The 18,366-nt window shown below is 38.3% G+C and overlaps 1 protein-coding gene across 1 annotated transcript in view; it reads left to right on the forward strand.

Moving 5' to 3' along the window:
• Positions 1 to 2,185: 2,185 nt before the first annotated feature.
• COL20A1 (collagen type XX alpha 1 chain) overlaps positions 2,186 to 18,366 on the forward strand; it is a gene marked incomplete at both ends in the record, with an annotated part of 32,829 nt that continues 16,648 nt past the window's right edge. The window contains 4 exons of the mRNA XM_044682999.1: positions 2,186 to 2,279; positions 15,427 to 15,537; positions 16,509 to 16,652; positions 17,511 to 17,629. Of these exons, the coding sequence (XP_044538934.1) occupies positions 2,186 to 2,279; positions 15,427 to 15,537; positions 16,509 to 16,652; positions 17,511 to 17,629 (468 nt within the window). The remainder of the gene's footprint in view (positions 2,280 to 15,426; positions 15,538 to 16,508; positions 16,653 to 17,510; positions 17,630 to 18,366) is intronic.

Here is an 18,366-nt window from a genome sequence, read left to right on the forward strand (position 1 = left end):
AGGGGGAAGAAGAAGGAGAACAGAAAGGAGAGAGAAAGAAGAAAAAATGTGTAGAAGAAAAAAGGGAGAAGTGAAGAGAAAGAAGGAGACGATAAGGGAAGAGAAAGGCCTGAAAAAGAAAGAGGGGAGGGGAAAGGAGAAGGGAGGGGACGGGTATTCTCTCCAGCTTCAGCAGTGACGTCAAGGACTCCCAAGGACTTTTCATAAAGTCCCCTGGGGCGGGACCAACTGTAGTTTAGAATTTGCCTCCTTTCTCAGAGATCAGGAATGTAGATGGATACCTCTTCCTTCTCCAACCAGTCTACAAGGAAGTTTCTTTGAAGGAGAAGGTTTGTGATGGATCCCAATTCCCATATACCTTAGGGTCCTTTGTCAGGGTGTCAGAGCTGTGTGTGTGTGTGTGTGTGTGTGTGTGTGTGTGTGTGTGTGTATGTGTGTGTGTGTGTTGGGGGAGGGGAGTTAGCTTCTGAGAGACAGTCCTAGGCAGAATGAGATTTTGATAGTGTATGACTTTGGATGCATATTCTAAGGAATATGTACAGAGACCAAAAAAAATGTTTATCAGGTAAGGAATAAAATTTCAATTTTAACATTTTAGGAATTTTTAAATTTTGGGGAATAAAATTTTAGAAAAAGTGATTCAAAGAAAGCTGTTACCATCAAGGCTGACTGCTTTATTAAGACCATGTGAACCACTGGGAAAAGCATTGGACCCAGCTATTTCAGGAGACCCCAGTTCCTGCTTCAACTCTGTATGTCTTTGTATCAATTATAACTTTTCTGAGCTTGTTCACTGGGGATAGCAACCCCTAACTGACAGTTCTACAGTGAGAGTAAAATGAGATCATAGATGGTAAGTGCATTTTAAAAGCAAAACACTTTCTAAAGAAGTTGGATGGTTAGGGCTACAGTGTGGAATGGGAATCTGTAAACAGGATTGGGATGTGACATTGAGGAGCCTCATCCAAACTAATATCATACTGCTGAGTATTTCATAGATCAAGGTTCCTGAGAGTATGTGGAGGAGATACATAAAGGCTCTGACTTTGGGAACAGACTGAGATTAGCCTAAAAGATCTCTGGGGACAGTGAGTTGAGGGAAGCTGTGAATGAGGCTCTGGAGGGTCATGAATTCTTACAGTTAAATAGTTAGGGCTAGCATTAACTGTAGCCATTAGCATCAAGGTCCTTGCTTTCACAGTTATAACTATTTCCACTCTAATTCTTTCATACATGGACAATCCAGAAATCACTAATTCAAATTCTCCTCAAAGCTTGAGGAAGAATTTCCAAGGATGTCTATTAGCTGAACTCTATTCATAAATGGTGACTCACTGAAAATAGGTACTATTGAAAGCTTTAGTGCTTCAGTGGGTTCTCCTGTTTGCCTATAATGACTAAATCCATTTCCCTGCTCATCCCACTCAACAACTCCAGGACCAGAACCAGTGCTCACCTTTCCATAGAAACTTGCCTATCCATGGTATATGAGTGTCAAAGGGAAAATTCTCTCCTTACCTGCTGACCTCTCTCTAGTACCAAGAGGTAGATGACAATAAATGGGATGGCTTAACAATTAAAAAACTCACCCCTTATACCATTTTCCCCCAGGGGAAAAGAAAGGGCTCCATATGGGACATTGCATACACATAGCTGGCTGGCCTTTTGTTATCTGTCTCTCTGTGCATTGGCCTCGGGTTAGGCAGACAAAAATGCTAGTGACTGGAGGATAAAGGAAAGAGAAGAAAGAAAGAAATTGTTTTCATTCTGTCTAGAGTAGGGGTCGGCAACGTATGGCTCTCGAGCCATATCTGGCTCTTTTGAGGGCCAGATATGTCTCTTTCTGCAGGAACCAGAAAGTCAATTTTTTTTTCAGGTGCTGTTACGGGAGCACGCACTATGAGCACTGTACGGCTCTCATGAAATTACATTTTTAAAAATGTGGCGTTTATGGCTTTCACGGCCAAAAAGGTTGCCAACCCCTGGTCTAAGAGATCAGTCTTTGGAACCAAATTCCTTTCCTATTTCTTCCCCTGCAAACAAAGGATGCATTGGTTGGGAAACCCCCTCCCCCCCCCCCAAGGCATGAAATTTGCAGGTGAGGGCTTCACATATATGGAATGGGATTTTTGGTTAAGAGATGACATGATGAGAAGATGCTATCTTCTCCTGTCTCTTTTCCTAGGCCCAGAGTGCCATGACAGCCCAAGTGTGCATCTGCATCTGGTTGGTCTGGGCCTCAGTGTTGGACCTCATCCATGGACAAGGACCCAGCCCAGGTAAGTATTAGAATCATAGAATCAGACTATACTAGAATCATAGAATCTCAGTACTGGAAAGAACCTTAGAAGGCATCTAGGTGAACTTTCTTCTCTTGAAGTAATTGCTTATGCACTTTGACAGGTAGTTGGTTGTCTAGACTTTGCTTGAAAACTTCTGGTGCAGGGAGCTCAGCACATTTCAAAGCAGTTCTGATAGATGGCTGTTAGCTCTTGCTATTAAAAAAGTTCTTCATATTGAGCCAAAATTTGTCTTCCTATGATTTCCATCTATCAGTCTCATTGTTGCCTCTTGAAACCAAATGAGGCAAATTCTTTTTCTCTGCTTTAGAAGATGTGCTTTTTTTTGGTCTGGAGTTAGATTATGAAGGTAAAAACGTTGAGCCTCTGGGTTACCTCAATCATGTGGAAGAGACCTTAGAAGTATTTTAAGTCTAGCTCCTTCAATTTATAGATGACAAAGCTAAAACCCAGAGTTGGGGAATAAAATCACTTGTCCAAGGTCACACATATTATAAGTATCAGAGGTGAGTTTCAGATCTAGGACTCTAAATTCAGTACTTTTTCTACTGCATCATCATCCCTGCCACCCTGTTCAGTAAGGAATTAGCAAAAACATTCAGTTGGACCTAACCCTGATCCGAGACACTGTTGACTATACATTTTCAGGGCCAGTGGAGTAGATACAGGTCCAGGATTGGATTCTGTGATAAATGTCAAATAATCAGGACAGCCTCATTTTCATGGGCAGCCTTCACTTCAGTACGTTTGGAATGGGGATGAGAGAATTGAGTTTTCACTGAAGTTGTTGTCTCCAGAGGCAGCGCATGGATGAATCCATGCATAATGTTTGCTTTATGAGCAGAACTTGTCTGCCTGCTCACAAGCCTGGGATCTGTCTGTCTGCCTAGGAACAGCTCTAGGGTTGGCTGCTGACTTCAGCCCAATCTACACAACAGTGCTAGTTAAATTGGGTGTAGAGTTTAATTTTATCCAACATCAAAGAGCCAGGATTGGATTTTCCAGCTGCAAGATTCAAAATGGAAATTTAAACTGAGGATGAGGAAGGATGATTAAAATCACTAACACCACCGAGGAATATAGTATTGCCCAGGAGAAGGAGAATATTGAGGGAAATTTGATCCCATGCAAGTTGCATTTATCAAACATTTGTGATAAACCTGACCTTAGGTGCAGCACAATTTGGGAGCTAGAGCTATACAATTGAAACTATCTTTATCTGATTTGATTTGAACATTTTGCTGTGAACTTAAACAGCAATGAATATTTCAATATGCAAATAAGTACAAAAAGAGGATTGTATAGGAAATAGCAAGCTTCTATTATGTACAATTTGTTTTTTAATAGAATATATGTGAAATTTAACACATCAGTAAAAATTGCCTTTTTTGTGACATCTTTGAGGAATTTTTTTCTTCTCTCCCTCCTCTCCTCTCTTCCCTTCTTCCTTTTTTTCTTATTATTGCATCTTTATTGCTACCCACTCCTCCCAAAACTGAAACTCTCTGTAACAAATATGTATAGGCTAGAAAGATAAGTCAACACACCGACCATGTTTGATGGGGTATATATCATTCTGCACCTCTACTTCACCACCTCTCTGATGAGAGATGGGAGGCATGCTTCATCATTAAGCTTCTGAAGTCATGATTAGTCACTGAATTGATCACTCTTTCAAAGCTACTTTACATTATTATGATCATTGTTTCAAGTGTCCTTCTGGTTCCACTCATTTCATTTGGCATAAGTTCATACAAGTCTCCCCAAGTTTCTTTGAATATTTTTATGGCACAAATAATATTTCATTTCATTTATATATGGCAATTTTATGACATTTCTACTTAGTCTCTTTTCTTTAGTAAAGAGAAATCCCTAAGTGAGAAATCATTGAATAAAATATAATGTTTTTCCATAGCAATGATAAAGGATCATTAACCCCATTTTATAGGGAAGGAAATTGAAACCTAGAGTTGAGTACTTTATGTAAGATCACACAGTTTGTAAAAGTAGAAAAATGGGGAACCAAATCTAATCTTTCTAATTTGAGGTTCAATAAAATTTCCCTTATGCCATATTTCCTTTTCAAGCTTCTGGTTGAGGCAGGCTTTGATTCTAAGCCTAGAAGGTCACACCAGATCCTCTTCTAGATGGTGTCACCAGGCTGGGGAATAGGGGTGGGGCAAGGAACAGAAGATCTTTTTAAAGAGATGAGACCCATGTGCCCTGAGTACACAACTGGCCCTTTCAAAGTCTCCACCTCAAATTCTTTTTTTGAGGAAATTCTTTCTTTTTAATTTGAGAGCTCCTAGGGAGAAGATCACATCCTGAGGAGAGAGAGTTCTCAGCTGTGAATCCCTTCATTGTCTCTTTCTCCTGCTTCTCTTCCTCTTATGGCTTTCCTCTTCAGTACTCTCTCCCTTACATATCTATTTTCAGAGCAGTGAGAAGAAGCCCAGCTCTGTTCCCGGGTCAGAGAAGTCTAGGGAGCTAATGAATTTCATCCTTGTTTTCCCAAATAGCTAACCATATAGCACAAGGCTTCAAGGAGTTCTGGAATGAAGGGTTAACATAGTTATCCTGCTAAAAACAAAGATATTGACATGTCCTTAACTTTCCCTTCCAGGGATGACCTGTAAAACTGGCAATGTCCCCAAGAGGCCAGATCCTGAACCTGAATATTCAGGGTCTTGGGCATTGCTGTTCTCTCTTCTCTTAGGCGGGAACCGCACAGAGCAGTTTTCCCCAATTCATGCTAGGTTCATGGAAATTCATAGGAAGACTCAGTCATGAGGACCTGAACCTTACCTTGAATTTTACATAGGGAGAATGGACAAGGAGTGGGAAAAGAAAATGAGCTTTCCTTTTGGATTTCATATTCCATCTTGCTCCCCTGCATCTGGAGTCTATTATTCATTGTTTGTGAATTATTCATCTAGGGAGTATTTCTTCACATTTTCTTTTAAAAATAGATTTTATTGATATTTCTTGTTCTCATATCACCCACATTTCCCACTTTATCCCTCTCTTTCTCTTCTTCCCCTTCTGAAAGAGCCATCACTTGAAATCTGGTGATTGTTCTTCTTCATTTACATTGTTGAAGTCTGTGTATATTTTCCTTGTCTTATTTATTTCACTTTGCCTCAGTTCATATAGCCTTTCCATATCTTTCTGATTTACCATGTTTGTAATTTTCAATGACATCTGCTTAGTTTTCTGGTTTTAACTACCACAAAAGTGCTGCTATTAGCATTTTATGATATATGAAGACTCTTTTTTTCAGTCATTGACATTTTTTATATATATCCCTACCAGTGGAATCCCTGAGTGAAAGCTATGTTTTAGTTACTTTATTTGAATAATTCCTAATTTCTTTCCAGAATAGTTGTAACAATTTACACAACTACTAAAAATGTATTATACTGTAATATAGTATGCCTGTCTTTCCACAGCCCCTCCATCAATGACAATTTCCATTTTCTGTCATCTTTACCAATTTTTCAACTATAAAGTAAAGCCTAAGGTGTTTTGATTTGTATTTCTCTTCTGATTAGTGACTAAAATTATTAATACTTTGCAATTTTTATTTTGAAAACTGTTAGTTTATATACTTCTACCACTTCCTTGTTGGGAGGTGACTTTTGGATTTATACATTTCTGTCAGTAGTATATATATCTTGGATCTAGAACCTCTAACAAATATTTTTGACTCAAAGATTTTTCTTCCCAGTCAATTGCTTGCCTTCTTATTTTAGATGAATTAATTTTGTTTGTGTAAAACATTTCAATTTCACATAATCAAAATGATCTATTTTATCTTTTTTTATCCTCTATTCTTTATTTAAGAATTAACCTTTACCCATACCTAATAAATTTCCAACTATGAGATAGTTCTCTTCCCTTCACATTATATGCTTATCTTTTTCACTTTCCAGGCAATGGAAGTTCAAAAGATCATAAGACTTAGAATTGGAAGTAATTTTTGAGTTCATCTAGTATGATTTAATTTAACTGATGAGGAAACTAAGGCTTTGAAATATTAGATGATTGACTAACATGGAAATAATGTTTTGTATGTCTGCACATGTATAATCTATATAAAATTGCTTGCCATCTCAGGGAGGAGGAAGTAGACAGAGGAAGAAAATTTGAAATTAAAAATAAAAAACAAATATTAAAAAAATTTCATGTAATTAGAAAAAATAGATTATTAGAAATATTAACTGACTATCCCCAAATTGTTAAAAATAGAGCAAAGATTCCTCTCATTTTAAATCCTATATTATTTTCACTCTATTCTAGGAAGGAAATTATAATAAATAACTATTCACTGAGGTTATATTATATGCTAAATCCTATGGTTGGCCCATAGGATATTCAAGAGGACTAATATCCTTTGTCCCCAGGGAGTTCAAAATCTAACTAGGGAGATGATATTCAGAAACAATTAGAAAATGCATTTGGATAGCATATTACTAAGTGGTTGTTTTATGTTTTATTTTGTCAGCCACAGTGGTAACCATGGAATATTGAAAGGCCCCCACCTTGTTGTGTAATTCTCTATGGCAATTCATGGCAAGGACATAGATAAGAGGCACGCTGGAAGAGAAGTTATAGATGGGCGATGATATTCCCTGGTGGAGGGAGTGCCAACACTGATAAGCTAATGGATCCATCAAAGTACTAATGTTTATAACTAAGTGTTCAATCACATAGTGCTGACTGAAAATGCTCTAGGACTAAGAGAAGGGGTTTTCTGTGGGGGGTTGGAATAGAGCAAGGAAAGTGGGTCTTGAGTTGGGCTTTAAAGGATGAGTAGAATTTAAGTAAATCTAGGGCAAAGGAAAAAAATAAACTAGAGCAACAATTTGAGCAAAGCATTGAACAGTTTGAGCATTGATAAGGATAAGATGGTGGAGATTAAGAGCTGGGGTGGATGTAAGAGAATTTAAGAGAACACCCAGTCCCTGTTCAGGTTTAAAGGTTTTACCCTGTACAGGTTAGAGAAAACTAAGGTCCACAGCAGTTAAGTGACTTGTGTAATGTTACTCAGACCTTATATCTACCAGTTCAATACTCTCACCCTTTGTTGCTGTTTAATCACATCAGTCCTGTTTGACTATTTATGATCCCATTTAGGGCTTTTCTTGGCAAAGATACTGGAGTGGTTTGCCATTTTCTTCTGCAGCTCATTTTACAGATGAGGAAACTGAGGCAAAGAGTGTTAAGCAACTTTCTCAGGGTCACACAGCTAGTAAGTTTCTGAGGCCAGATTTAAACTTAGGGAGATGGATCTTCCTGAATCCAGACCTGACACTCTATCCACTGGACCACCTAGCTGTCATTCCCCACCATCTGTTCTTTACTTCCTTCCAAACTAAGACTTTCTACATGAAGCCTTTCCTGATTTTCCAAATGACTAGTGTTCTCCCTTCCCAAACTTCCTTGGATTTATTTTGGGTAAATTTTATTCTGTGTAAGCTTCTTTCTGTGAATATTCTCTCCCCTAATAAGGGGAGCTAATTGATGTCACAGATGCCTCCATTTTTAGCATCTAGCACAGTTCCTGGCTCATAGTAGGCCCTTAAATACTTATTGCTTGATTGATCATGGAAATGGAGGAAGGGAATTGCCTTTGAGCAAATTTTCCACATTAGGATGTTGTAAGAAGTCAGAGTAGAGAATTATAGGTAGATGACATTTTACAATGTCAGTCAGAGAGAATTGGAGGCAAATTTCCATTCTCTTGCACTCTTTCATTACTCCATGAACTCAGACCAAAAGGAGTTTGATTTAGGGCTATTTTTTAAATTTAAATTTAAAATTTGAATTTTTTTGCCTAGTTACATGCTTCATGTTCTTTCCCTCTCCCTCAAACCCCCTCCCCTCTTAGCCAATGCACAATTCCCCTGGGTTGTTACATGAATCATTGATTAAGACCTAATACCATATTATTGATAGTTGGACTAGAGATATCATTTAGCGTCTTCATCCTGAATAATGTCCCCATCAGCCCATGTGTTCAAGCAGTTGTTTTTCCTCTGTGTTTCTCCTCCCACAGTTCTTCCTCTGAATGTGGCTAGTTTTCTTTCTCATAAGTCCCTCAGCCTTGCTCTGGATCCTTGCATTGCTGCTAGTACAGAAGTCCGTTATGTTCGATTGTACCACATTGTATCAGTCTCTGTGTACAATGTTCTTCTGGCTCTGCTCCTTTCACTCTGCATCAATTTCTGGAGGTCATTCCAGTTCTTTATTCCTTTGAGCACAATAGTATTCCATCACCAGCATATATCACAATTTGTTCAGCCATTCCCCAATCAAAGGACATACCCTCCTTTTCCATTTTTTTTGCCACCACAAAGAGCGTGGCTATAAATATGTTTGTACAATTCTTTTTCCTTATTATCTCTTTGGAGTATAATCCAGCAATGCTATGGCTGGATCAAAAGGCAGATAGTCTTTTAAAGCCCTTTGGACATAGTTCCAAATTGCCATCCAAAATGGTTGGATCAATTCACAACTCCACCAGCAATGCATTAATGTCCCAATTTTGCCACATCCCCTCCAACATTCATTACTCTCCCCTGTTGTCATTTTAGCCAATCTTCTAGGTGTGAGGTGGTACCTCAGAGTTGTTTTGATTTGCATTTCTCTAATATTAGAGATTTAGAACACTTTCTCATGTGTTTGTTGATAGTTTTTATTTCTTTATCTGAAAATTGCCTTTTCATGTCCCTTGTAGGGCTATTTGTTAATCTATATTGTCAGTCATTTTTCTCCTCCCATGCCCTCATCCTTATTAATGCAGAGAGATAATGGAGATTTCTATGGTGGCTTAAAAGAACTTAATTCAACAGACTTTTTTTTTTAGTACCTACTATGTGCAGGGCATTGTACCTGTCCTTAAAGTGGGCCTGAGAGAAAGCTTGATTGATTAGAAAGAGAACTGTAAGTAAGCTCTAAAGTTACGTGTTCTTTAAAATATTCTAGGCTAATCCTTTCATTTTTTTAAACCCTTACCTTCTGTCTTAGAATCAAGACTATATATTGGTTACAAGACAGAAGAGCTATATGAATTAGACAATAGGGGTTAAGTGACTTGTCCAGGGTCACACAGCTGAGAGGTGACTAAGGCCAGATTTGAACCCAGGGCCTTCTATCTCCAGGCCTGGCACTCCATCCACTAAGCCATCTAGCTGTCCCCCAATCCTTTCATATTATAAATAAGGAAATTGAGGTCTAAAACACACCACCTAGATAATAAATATTCAGAGGTGGGATTCAAAACCAGGTCTACTGAGTACAAAGCCAGTTCTTTTCCCACCTCACCTCTTCTGTTGCACCTTGATGCTTTCATCAGCATTTTCTTGCCTCTGTGTTGTATCTATGTGCCCGTGCTAGAAAATCCACATCTGTGGTCTGCCTGAGGGCCCCAGGACTAGGACAAACAGCCAGCTGCTGTCTCAGCTCTTCCTGTCATAAGTAATTCTTCATGCTCTGCCAGGCTTGGAGCTTCTCTGCAGCTGGCCTGAACGCGCTCCCTTGGGGGGAAATTTACTCCAGCAACTGGAAGTGGTGCCCCTCAGGATGTCCATACCCCAGGTTTCCCATTTCATCTCTCACATTCAAGGGCCATTTCCAACCATCGATGTAGTTATGGATTTATATGTTGCTTTGTGGGTCATTTTCTGTGTGAGTCTGCCTGCTTCTTCTGCCTGGGGGTCTGTGATAGTAAGGGTGAGTCTCTATCCTACCTCCATCTGATGCCACCCCTCCCCTGCACACCCATAGAGCTTCTGAGAGAAGAGCTATTTCCCCACCCTGAGATTTATGGTTTCTAAACATTTCAGAGCAGCGCCTTGCTTTTGGACCTCCTTCAAAAATTGTCAAGCTCTATCTTTTAATAAAAGAAATTTCAAAAATAATTTTCTTAGATACTATTTTACTCAAATAAAATTAAGAATTTATTATAATGTTTATAACAAGTTTTCAACATATAATTAAAATGATAATCTACATAGCTATAATTTATTGATAATTAATTTATAATGCTCACATTTATAACAAAAAATAAGCACAATCATATTATTAGTGTGATGATTGTACTTGTTTTTCAGTCCAAAGTTTCTTGAACCATGATGTCTTTGATGATGTTGTTACTTTTCTTTTAACTACTAATCTAGAAAATTATTTTGTCTTTATAATACTTAGACTAGAAAAATCTACTTAATGCTAACAGAATATTGCAAGCAATATACAGTATCACTTAATTTGACAAACTATAGAACCCTTTATTCGCTCATAGCCCAAACCTAACATTTTCTGTCTTAAAAGCTTGTTTCAGCATACTATCCAAGTTTTTTTTAATGTAAATTTTTTTAAACATTTATTAATAATCATTTTTAACATGGTTACCTGATTCATGCTCCTACTTTCCCCTTCACCCCCTGCACTCCCCCCACCCATGGCCAATGCACATTTCCACTGGTTTTGTCATGTGTCCTTGATCAAGACCAATTTCCAAATCGTTGGTAGTTGCATTGGTGTGGTAATTTCGAGTCCACATCCCCAATCATGTCCACCCCGACCCATACGTTCAAGCAGTTGCTTTTCTTATGTGTTTCCTCTACTGCAGTCCTTCCTCTGAATGTGGGTAGTTTTCTTTACCATAAATCCCTCAGAGCTGTCCTGGGTCATTGCATTGTTGCTGGTACAGAAGTCCATTACATTCTCTTTTACCACAGTATATCAGTCTCTGTGTACAATGTTCTTCTGGCTCTGCTCCTTTCGCTCTGCATCAGTTCCTGGAGGTCTCTCCAGTTCTCCTGGAACTTCTCCAGTTTGTTATTCCTTTTAGCACAATAGTATTCCATCACCAGCATATACCACAGTTTGTTCAGCCATTCCCCAATTGAAGGACATACCCTCCTTTTCCAGTTTGTTGCCACCACAAAAAGCGCAGCTATAAATATTTTCGTACAAGTCTGTTTATCTATGATCTCTTTGGGGTACAAACCCAGCAATGGTATGGCTGGATCAAAGGGCAGGCATTCTTTTATAGCCCCTTGAGCATGATTCCAAATTGCCAGCCAGAATGGCTGGATCAATTCACAACTCCACCAGCAATGCATTAATGTCTCAATTTTGTCACATCCCCTCCAACATTCATTACTCTCCCCTTCTTTCATTTTAGCCAATCTGCTGGGTGTGAGGTGATACCTCAGAGTTGTTTTGATTTGCATTTCTCTAATTATTAGAGATTTGGAACACTTTCTGATGTACTTATTGATACTTTGGATTTCTTTACCTGAAAATTGCCTATTCATGTCTCTTGCCCATTTATCAATTGGGGAATGGCTTGATTTTTTATACAATTGCTTTAACTCCTTGTAAATTTGAGTAATTAGACCCCTGTCCGAGTTTTTCGTTATAAAGGTTTTTTCCCAATTTGTTGTTTCCCTCCTGATTTTGACTACATACTATCCAAGTTTTAAAGGAAATATTCATTTGCATTAGTAAAAAGCATTTTCTCTTTGGGAGTTCTACATACCAGTGAAATCATAGGTGTATTTCCCTTAAAAATAGATCTTTAATCATATTTCTTTTTTTTTAAAACCTTTCCTTATCTCTTAGAATCAATACTAAGTATTGGTTCCAAGTCAGAAGAATGGTAAGGGTCAGGTAATTGGGGGGGTGGGGTAAGAGACCTGTTCGGGTCAGACAACTAGGGAATATCTGAGGCCAGAATTGAACACAAGACCTCCCATATTCAGGTCTGGGGCTCTATCTACAAATCCACCTAGCTACCCCTTTCAGTCATATTTCTTTAAATACACCATTGTTTATGAAGCATTCAATATTCAAATTTTATAAAGTTTCAATTTTTAAACTAGCACTTGTGTTTGTTCTGATATTTATCAAGCTCCTTCAGTAGAGTTTAATATAATTCTTCCACATTATATCATCTTCACTAAAAATTCTGTTGATTATATTGAAATTTTCCATTTTGGAAAATTCATTTTTGGAATAAAAATGAAAAATTCAGTTCCACTTTTGAAATTGAAAATTCTTTCAATTATATTGAAATATATATAGCATACAGAAGCAGCTAGGTAGCACAGTGGATAGAGCCCCAGGACTGGAATCATATGACCTTGGGCAAGTCACTTAACCCTGATTGCCTAGCCCTTACCACTCTTCTGTCTTAGAATTTATACTTGAATAGAAGATAAAGATTAAATACATAAATCATACATATGTAATCAAATGATTGCTCATTCTATCTGGTTTCAACTCCCAACGAACAAGATACTCTTCCTTGGATAAGCTAAGACTTCTAATCTCATCACTGTGCAGCTTCCTCAAGCCTGGGTACTACCTCCCTCAATCTCCTCTCCTCTCTGACTGGAGAGCTAGAGGGTAGAGTACCAGTCTCCTGCAAAAGCCTCCTTTCATAGAGGGTGGAAACTGGACTTTCAACTCACTCCACTTTGTATCTACTGCTACAACTGATTTAAATTTCCTGGAACAAGATGCCTTCACCATATACTCCTTGGCTTTCCCTCCCTATATCTCGCTCTCTTGCTTCCATTTTTTGTTATTATCTTCCTCAGTAAACTGTTGTTTTCCTCAATAAACCTCAATAAGTCCCTTGAGGTCAGATACTGTCTTTTAAAATTTTGTACTCCTAGGCTAGGCACAATACCTGGAATATAGCAAGTACTTAATAAATGTTTTTTAAATTGAAACAAAATCTTTAAATCTGTTGTTTTGTCCACTTACAATGCAAAATAGGAAGGTTTTGGTTTGTCAAGTGTGAACAATTCTCCAGTCTACTATATTATTAGTAAGTAAAACCATTCAAAGCTGCTTTGCAAATGATTTACCAAGCATCATCCCTACTTGCTTTATGTAGTGCCAACATTTCTCCTATCAACTGAGACTTTCTACACTTAGCAATTCTACAAGCGACTTTATAAGAAGTAAGAAATCTTTTGATGTCACAGACATTTAAAATTTTGTTTTTGGTTATCAAAAGCTTGGAATTTTCTTTCAGAAGAAAATTATCTCATCTTGCCAATACAGTCTGCATGCACATTTTCAAGAGACTTCCAATTATTAGGTTTCATGCTATCTGCAGCTGAAATATTTATACAAAGCAAACACAGCAGTCTTTCCACTTGATCAATAGCAGTAAATGTGAATGCCAATGAAAGTATGAATAAAAATAATGAAAAAGAATTTATTAAGTTCCTGCTATGGGCAAAGGTTTATGCTAAGCACAGGGGATGCAGATACAAAAGTGTTACTCTCCTTACTCTCTGGGAGTTTACATTCTAATGTTGTTCAATAATTTCCCTTGTGTCTGGACTCCTCATGTCCCCATCTGGGGTTTTCTTGGCAAAGATCCTGGAGTGGTTTGCATTTCCCTTTCCAACTCATTTTAGGAAACTGAGACCAACAAAGTTAAGTGAGTTTCCCAAGGTCATGTAGCTAGTAAGTATCTGAGGTCCAATTTGAACTCATGAAGATGAGTCTTTCTGAGGCTAGTCCTGGTGTGCTGTCCACTGTGCCATCTAGCTGCCCCTTTCATTCTAATAGGGGAACGGAAGGAAGAAACAACACAAATAGGGGGATTGTGACCAGAAACAAGTGTTTGCACCTGAGAATTCATAGGGATTTGACTCACAGTAGAGTCCAAAGAGAGTTATTTGATCTGCCATTTCTTGCGACAATGACTGTGTTGGTGTAATCTAGTGCCCAGAGGAAAGGTGGAGGTAAGTAAAGATAAGAATATGGCCTTGGTAGAATGTAAATCAAGGCTGGCACTGGTTAAATAGAGTGGATCATGTGAGTGTGGGTTTACATACTCACTAGAAAGGACATTGGATCAGGCTCTGAAGTAGGAGCCTAAAATTGAGGGGATTAAATCACTCAGGTATCCAGAGAGTCTGTAGTATAGACTCTAGAGGATGATATGACTGGGAATGTGGCAATAATATGACTGGGATGGAATGAGAAATACAGTGGATAATATTTTCTGGACTTCGGGCTTTTTAACTTGTTTCTATATTTTCATTACTTAAACTTGGCTTTCACTACTTTTAAACTTTCTATGGGATTTTCTTTTTAAACCAATGAAATGTTTATCAGTTCCTAAGAGGTACAGTTTTATATCAAAAAAATTAGAAACAAAAATTTAAGGCTATAAAATTTTAATTTTTTTGAAAAATGTGAAATGATTAGCAATAACTTTTCAAGTAACATCCATTTTGAAAAATTTCAGGATTGGTAAAATGAGTAATATGAAAAATGTTTTATATGATTGCACATGTAAAATATATGTAAGTTTGCTTGCCATCTTAGGGAGAGAGGTGGTAGGAAGGATTAAAGGTAAGGGAGTAGGAGGCAGGGAGAGAACTTGGAACTCAAATTTTAAAAAAAAATGATAGTTGAGTGTCAGGGTTGGTGGAGATTGACATATTGTGCTTATCAAAATGAGTGGCATTGAGAAATATAACAAGTATAAAAGTACTTTTAACCTCCACAAAAAGATTCTTTAATTTGGAATTTATACATTTCACTTTCAAATGTAGCAAACATCAGGACAATACAACTCACCTGTGCCGTGAACTGACTCTACTTAATGATGGTAGCTGATGGAACCTTTCTTGAGATTAAGTACATCTCACACTTACTCAGATTTGATTTCATTTGTGCATACCATAGCAAATAACTATCCATCAGTCATTCATTAACCACTTATTCAGCACTTAGTACATGTCAGGCACTGTACTAAGAGCTAGAGATATAAAGAAAGGCAAAAGAAACTCCCTGCCATCAAGGAGCTCACAGGCTAATTGCTGTATTGCTTTCATTGTCAGAATGAATTCATTATGTTAGTCTCAGTCTTGACTTCAATTTGAATTTTGTTTCCATTGAAGAATGGAGATGAATTCATGTAAGGAATTGTATTCAAGAATATCCAATAATTTGTCCATTGCTTCTGGGGAAACCATGCCCTCTCCCCAATTTGGAAGAATTTCCCACAGTTTGGAAAACTTTCTCTGACCAGAGTTACTTGAATACAGTCTCATCATCTCTTCAGGGACTCTGACTTCTCTTACAGGGACTAGTCGACTAAGACTGACTGTGTTGTCTGAAGACCGACTCCAGATGAAGTGGAAGGAATCAGAAGGAAATACCAATGGCTACAAAGTCCAAGTAAAGCCCATGGCAGGTAGTAAAAGGCATAGTGGAAGTGGGTATGTCTGGGGATACAAGGCTAGGCAAGAGAATGGGCCTGTACTGAATTACACAGAACTTCCTCCTTGCCCTTCTTGGGTGGGAGGAAGTCTGGAGTTCAAATATCTATTGTCCTCAGGGCTGAGAAATTGGCTAGTGTTCCAAACTGCATTTATTTTTTACACTGTTTTAAGATTAAATTCATTCCTTCATTTTCATTCAGCAAATTGTGTTTTCAGTAGTACGGGCAAAGCCCTGGGCTTGGTGCTGAGTGAGATAAAAAGATGCTTAAAGCAGTCTTTGTCCTCAAGGATCTCATAGTTTTAAATATACTAAAGGTGATCCTGGATATAATATGATAAAGATGCTTAACAATATTTGCACTAGAGGCACTTAGTAAATGTTTATTGAGGTGAGTTTTTGTAAGACTTTAGAAGAATCTGTATTCTTAATATTGGAAAAGTCCTCAGAAGTCATCTAGTCAATGAATTCCCCCTGAGAAGTGAAGGCTTCATAGAGGATGTGCCATCTATACTTGAATTATGGGCAGGACTTAAATAGGTAAAGATGTTGGATGAAGACATTCAAGTCTGGGCAAAGAATATGGAAGACACAAAACCAGAAAAGCACAGGTATGATCAGAGAATGAACATGAAGCCATCTGAGTTAGCTAGAGCACAGAGTACATGAGAGGGAGTAATCTACACCTAATCAACAACTAATCAAAAGCCTATGATAACTTCTCTATATCCCTCATCTAACCATTTAGAAATGTGCCTAGTGACAAAGAGGACTTGTGAGTCCTATGAGTATTCCCTTTCTGTTCCTATTCAGAAGGATGTAGCAGGGAAATACAAGACCTGAATGTGTTTTAAGTAGGAACCTCCCACCCCTGGATAACTAAGCAATGTGTTCCCACTCCATCCAAGATGCAGTACTTTACTATGACTATTGTTTTTCCCTAAGGAGACTCAGAGCAGGAAGTAATGCTGACTACCAAGACACCTAAAGTCACAGTGGTTGGACTGAGCCCCACCAAGGAATACACACTCCAAATATTTGCACTCAGTGGTTCCCGTGACACTCTGCTGGCCAGGCGGAGATTTGTGAGTAAGTTGTTCCTGCTGAGTGATACTGCCAGTGTCCTCTCCTGAGACTTTCTTTTAGTAACTCAGCCTCAAAAATTAGCATAGACCCCAAAGAACCCTGGAAATGGACCAAAAAGCAGAATGAATTTAGTAAGATAGTCTGTACTATGAGAGCCAGCATGATCTGTAGAAGAATGTAATGGAAAGAACCTTTGAACTGGAAATTAGTAGACCTCAGTTCTATTATTAGCTCTGTGTAGACCTGTGAATTGTTGTGTGACTTTAGATATTATTCCCTTTCTATAGTCCTCATTTCCCCATTAATGGAATGATGACTTTAGACTAGATGGTCTCTAAGGCCCCTTCCATTGCTAAAGTCTTGTGTTACCTTTTGAAAGTCTGCCTTTTCTTATGTGAGGTTTTCTTAGAACTCTGAGTATATTTGGTACAAGTAAGCCCTAGTGAGAGGGGAAGCAGGAAGGTGTTGAGGAAAGGTGGCAGAATCCCATGCAATAGACTTATTGCCTCTAAAAAATAACTCTGAGACTATTATCACCATTTTATAGATGAGAAAACTGAGAATCAGAGAGATTAGATAATTGAGCCAAAATCAGCCACAAAGAAAATCTAGGCAGAAGGAATCAGCATCTATAGCTGTTCTTGACTGTCTCCTTGGATTCTATTAACTATGTGACATTGGGTAAGCAATTCCATACCTTTAAGCCTCAAGATTCCTCATCAATAAGATGAAGATAACAGTAAGACTCCTTCCCATATTACTGGAATATTGAATCAGAAGAGACAGTGAATGTGATAGAAATTTTCCTTGTATGCCTGCCACCGGACTTTGGCCCTGGGTAATGTTTCATATTGATTTTAGTTGAGGATTTGAAGAGCATCTCCACAGGCAGAAATAGCCGGAAGCCATCAGGGGAAACTTTGGAGTCCATTCCTTCTTCAGTGGGAAATCATGAATTTGAGCAGGTTCCTGAGCTTGAAGTGGCTTCACCAACTTGGAGTGGAGTCTCTCCCACTTTAGGTAGGTACAGACCCAGGTTTGGACATATTGGTGTATAGTATGGAGTCACTTTATTTGGGGATCTCCAAATTATTTTGGGATGCCAAGATTGCTTATTGGATGAATTCAGTCCACACATAAACTGCAAGTTACTTATGCTATTTATCATCATCATCATCATCATCAGTAGATGACATTTATGTTGTGTTGTATATAGATTATTTAATTCAATTGACCCATTTATGGAGCACTTCTGAATGACTATTCATATGCTAGGGAAGTTGGGGAATACAAAAGTGGAAATGGATGCTCCCTGTATTCATGAATCATACAGTTTAATTGATCTTATGCTCAAAACAAACACCAATTAAATGCTACATAGCTGTAGGAATTTAGAGAAGGAATGGGGTGGTGGTGGAATAAAAATACTTGTAAGAAGATCCAGGAGGCCCAAGACTCCAGTTAGGTCCCACTTAGTCTCCCCTTCTTTACCTCAAATTTCCCTGAGGGTTACTCAGCTGAATTATGGACTCTCCTTAACTCAAACCTACCCCATGTGGAGCAGGGAAAATCAGAGCAGAAGCTACTGAAGACTTCCTGGGGAAGCATCCTTCAAAGTCAGCCCCTGCACCCAGCAACACTTGGGATATGGTCCCTATGAGGACAAAGCTTTTGGGAAGCACATCTAAGAACTGATGGACCCAGAAAGTCAGGGAAG

The sequence above is a fragment of the Gracilinanus agilis genome, unplaced genomic scaffold (genome assembly GCF_016433145.1).
Source record: "Gracilinanus agilis isolate LMUSP501 unplaced genomic scaffold, AgileGrace unplaced_scaffold102, whole genome shotgun sequence".
NCBI classification, from domain to species: Eukaryota; Metazoa; Chordata; class Mammalia; order Didelphimorphia; family Didelphidae; genus Gracilinanus; species Gracilinanus agilis.